This window comes from Myotis yumanensis, unplaced genomic scaffold, assembly GCF_028538775.1.
Source record: "Myotis yumanensis isolate MYYU_CA2020_CCGP unplaced genomic scaffold, mMyoYum1.0.hap1 SCAF_5, whole genome shotgun sequence".
NCBI lineage: Eukaryota > Metazoa > Chordata > Mammalia > Chiroptera > Vespertilionidae > Myotis > Myotis yumanensis.
Genome location: NW_027223756.1, coordinates 101,359,526 through 101,364,519, shown reverse-complemented (window position 1 = coordinate 101,364,519; position 4,994 = coordinate 101,359,526). Strand labels below are relative to the sequence as shown.

Genomic DNA, 4,994 nt, shown 5'->3' with positions numbered 1-4,994 from the left:
GTTGAGTCCCCAAGTCTCATCAACCTTTTGATGAAACTCTTGAAATTATGACATGCTGGAACTGGTTCCCGGCAGGGTATGGCTGTGTTCAATAACACTTTATTTACAAAAACTTTCAATGGTCGAATTTGGCCTGAGAGCCATTTCCTAACTGACCCCTGAACTAAATCTACATGGTTTAGGACACTTCATATATCATGGCTGGATTACAACCCCATCCATTCTTTCCTTCCAGCAGCCAGAAGTAGAAAAAAAGTATCATAGCAATATGGTCATGAATATGAGTTATGGAACTCTTATTGATGAGGGTGAAATTATCTGCAAAGAACAGAAAAGATTTCTATCTGCATTGGATCCGTGACCTCTTTCGTAGGCTGGTATATAAATACTACAGGCCTAGTGCACGAAATTCATGCACGGGGGTCGGGGGGCAGGTCCCTCAGCCCGGCTTGCACCCTCTCCCAATCCGGGACCATTGGCTCCTAACTGCTTGCCTGCCTGCCTGATTGCCCCTAACCACTCACCTGCCTGCCTGATCACCCCTAACCACTCTCCTGCCTACCTGATCACCCCTAACCACTCTGCCTGCCTGCCTGATCACCCCTAACTACCTCTGCCTTGGCCCCGGCCACCACAGCTTCATCCGGAAGGACGTCCAGAATGACGTCTGGAAGGCCATTCGGCTGTCCGGTCTAATTAGCATATTATTCTTTTATTATTATAGATTATAAACAAGATGAAATAAAGAGTTATATAGTGCTATGAGAGGATCATTTCATAGTTTCATTCAGAGGTAAAAACATCAGTTCATGTGTCTTTGCAATAAATTTTAAAAGGAAATTTAATATTAAAGCTTGAACAATTCAGAAATAATTGTCATGAAGTTACACGCTTTGCATTGCAGTTCTCCTTCAGTGATTTCCTACACACTTTTATAGAGAATTGATTCTATGGCAGTATAGTTCCAAGAACCAGTTCCATTTGCCATGAATTTAGTGGTTACAAGTAAATCATGGTGAACCCTATGCAGTCCAAAATTTTGAGGAAGCATAATTGTTAAAAACAAGATTTCAGTAGTTCTACCTTGTCATGGTCCCTTCAGAAACAACTTTGAGGTTAAGGAATGAAAGATTCTAGTTAGATTCAGGTGATTTCAGACCATTCACATGGCGAAAACAGATGCCCCTCATGAGTGATCCAGAACAAAAGCAAGAAAACTGAAGAGTATGGAATGTGCAGGACACTTGTGGTATTTCCTCATCCTTGTAACTGTGAATAGATATGTGCAGCAACACTCAACTGAGGAAAGTATTACTATTAAGGGTTCAGATCCATAAGGATCAAGGCTTGGGTCATATCTCCAGAAAAGTCACCAAATCTGCTGATGGGATAGCTGAAGGTGAAGGTTATTTAGAGTGGACAGTGGAGAAGGGAGGGGATAAGTACCAGTCGAGGTCTGCAATGAATAATAGTGACAGAGGCTGAGCTTTATCCCACTATTTTCCTTTTCTGAGTTTGCCTTTAGGCCAGTGATGGCGAACCTTTTGAGCTCGGCGTGTCAGCATTTTGAAAAACCCTAACTTAACGCATATAGACATTTTTTGATATTTGCAACCATAGTAAAACAAAGATTTATATTTTTGATATTTATTTTATATATTTAAATGCCATTTAACAAAGAAAAATCAACCAAAAAAATGAGTTCGCGTGTCACCTCTGACACGCGTGTCATAGGTTCGCCGTCACTGCTTTAGGAAGAAGAATCCGTGAGAATCAGGGAGGAGGTACCTTCAGACCTAGATGAAGTAAATCGACATGACACAAAGGGCCGATTTAGAGGGCCTGAGGCTATTTTCTGGGAGCACAGGCTCAGGCAAAATCAGCTTTGCTCTGTGTTAGACCCAGTGAGGTGACTCTCTTACGCAATTGTACAGCAACTACCTTTATTATGACCCGTGAGGCATCGGTTGTCAGAGGCATTAAAGACAAGAGGCCCAAAACGGACTCGCTTATGCTTAGCCCACATCAGCAAACCATGATGTAGTTACAGTTTTGAAATGAAATGTTAAACCAGGCAACCAGATATCACCTAATCAGCACAAGTGGGATAAATCTCAGCCTCTGTCACTGTTATTCTGTTTTGCCCCTGCTTTAACCGAAAGGAAAGCAACCTTGCATTAACCAACTCACTTTGCCTTGTATGACTTCCTTGTTCCTGCCCCCTCTGCCTAGAAAGCCTTTCATTTTGTACAGCGTTAAACAAGCACTTAGCTTCCATTGCCAAAAGGCTTTTCTGAAAGAAAGCGTTCATAGAGCCATGTGATGGCCAGGAAAGGACCAGGTTTTGGATCATGACATCTTGTTAGAAATAAGGCGAGCCCCTGCCTCCCCCCCTCCCCCAATTCAGGGGTCCTGGTAGAACACAAAACATACTTGGGAGCCAGGCAGCAAGGCAAATAACTTTTAAAAAAATATATTTTATTGATTTTTTACAGAGAGGAAGGGAGAGGGATAGAGAGTTAGAAACATCGATGAGAGAGAAACATTGATCAGCTGCCTCCTGCACACTCCCTACTGGGTATGTGCCCGCAACCAAGGTACATGCCCTTGACCGGAATTGAACCTGGGACCCTTCAGTCCCCAGGCCAACGCTCTGTCCAGTGAGCCAAATTGGCTAGGGTTTTCCTGGCTTAATTTTGAGACCCAACAAGCACCCTAAAGGGTCCAGGAAAACTTTTTCCTTCCCTATACTCTGGTCTGTGTTACGCAAGGAATGGGAGCAAATCATGCTCTTTAGTTCCAAAGGGTCTGTGATACTAATCTTTAAATGAGTAAGGATTTTGCTCTTTGAAAATTCATGTAGCAATGGAAACAGCAGGAGTTGGGAGTCAGACAGAACCTGCAGCATATCTCTGGTTTGGTTCTAATTGAGCAAATGATTAAACCTTAAAGCTTCGTGAATGGCATGGGTAGAAATGAATAATGAAAATCATGTTGACCTCCAACAAATGCAGAGAAGATTCGATAAATTAAGAGCATCTGCCTCATAGCAGGAACTTAATAAATATTAAGTCCTTCTCACCAATAAAATAAATATATACCTGAGAAATAATCATGTTCTAATATTTAAATGATCCACCTATCATGTTATAGATTACCTTCTTGGTTTACCCAGAATCTTACACTAGACTTTGGGTGCAAACGGTAGAAAAGAATCTTGATTCTGTGAAAGACGTTGCATGTGAATTTGGGAAACAGGGAACACCCAACTTGCTGAATTCCCACATTTGATGGCTGTCAGTTAAGAAAGTAATCAAACGGTGATTGTTTTGACTAAAATACACAGAAAGTTGCTGAACAATTAACATAAAAACAACAACAAAAGCAAAACTGGTTAAGAAAGGCAGTTTCCTACTTGGAAGGCTGGTAGAAGCTGTGGAAACTCATCTTTATAATTATTAATTTCATGTCGAGGGGTTTTTTGAATGATATGTGTTGTGCAGTTATGCATTAAAACATATAATGTTGGAATGGATAGAGCTTATGGAAGTCCAGGAAAAGGCATACACTGTGGGAAGTACAGGTCCAGACCAGGTCTAACTGAATGGTCCCAAATGCCGTCCTGGCTTCTGAAGGAGTTGACGGCCAGGCTGGAGATACCCACCTCTCCTATTCACCCTTACTCCTTTTCCACCTCTCTGTCACCTAGCAGCAGCCTCCTCAGTGCCCCCTTCACCTCTCTGTTTCGGAGGGTGTAGATCAGGGGGTTTAGGAGCGGGGTGACAATGTTGTAGAGGAGGGTGAGGAACTTGCCCTGGTTCTGGGAAGAGTTGTGCCCCGGCTGCATGTACATATAGATGATGTTTCCATAGAACAGCGAGACCACTGTGAGATGGGAGCCGCAGGTGTTAAAGGCCTTTTTCCTCCCGGATGCTGACCGTATTTGTAACACAGCCCTGACGATGTAGCCATAGGAGACCAGGATAAACACCAGGGGTGACAGCACAATGCCCACTGCCAGAACAAAGACAGTGCCCTCAATCACAGCTGTATTGACACAGGCCATCCGGATCAGAGCAGGCATCTCACACAAGAAGTGGTCCACACTGCGGTGCCCACAGCGTGGCAAGTGCAGGGTGACCGGGGACATGGCCAGGGAGTTGGCCACACCACAGCCCCAGGCCAGTGACACTAAGCCCATGCAGAGGCGAGGTTTCATAATTACCATGTAGTGCAGGGGATTGCAGACTGCAACAAACCGGTCATACGCCATGACGGCCAGCAGCAAACACTCTACGCCACCCAGACCCAGGAAGAGAAACAGCTGGATGGCACAGCCTGTGTAGCTGATGGTCTTGTCATGCCCACTGAGATTATAGAGTAGCTGGGGGATGGAGCTGGTGGTGAAACTGAGGTCCAGGAAGGAGAGGTGTGTGAGGAAGAAGTACATGGGGGTGTGGAGGTGGGAGTCCAGCCGGGACACCAGAATAATGGCAGTGTTGCCCACAATGGTCAGGAGGTAGGCAATCAGGATGACCACAAAGAGGATCTTCTCCAAATGGGGGTGGTCAGAAAATCCCAAAAGGATGAAATTTCCCTGGGCACTATCATTGGTCCCATCCATCTCTACTGCACCTGAAGAAGAATAGCAATACTAGTAATGGTCACAGACAATAAAAGGCAGCACTTACTATGAACCAGGGATCCTCTATGCTTTTTACTGCTATTTGGGGGAAGCCACAGCTTGCCAATACTGTCAGTGCACCAAGGAACGCGGAAGGCTGGTGGACCTTGGGCATTAGCAGGGCTGATGCTAAGCACTGATTGTTCCTGTTGAGGTAGTGGTGGCTCAAGGCAATTCCCTAACCTGATAATCCTTTTACTGTTTACCAAACTTTACCTTTGATATGCCTGTATGCATTGCTAAAGGGCAAATGTGTATTCAAGTAAATAAAAAGCAGACCGGCCAGAGGTCAGTGTGCTCTTCATGAAAG

The 4,994-nt window shown here is 44.4% G+C and overlaps 1 protein-coding gene across 1 annotated transcript; it reads right to left on the bottom strand.

Moving 5' to 3' along the window:
- Window positions 1-3,679: 3,679 nt before the first annotated feature.
- On the bottom strand, window positions 3,680-4,624 carry LOC139010001 (olfactory receptor 2W3). Its single transcript, XM_070414138.1, has one exon. It carries the CDS (start codon window positions 4,622-4,624, stop codon window positions 3,680-3,682), a length of 945 nt encoding a protein of 314 aa, XP_070270239.1.
- Window positions 4,625-4,994: the final 370 nt, after the last annotated feature.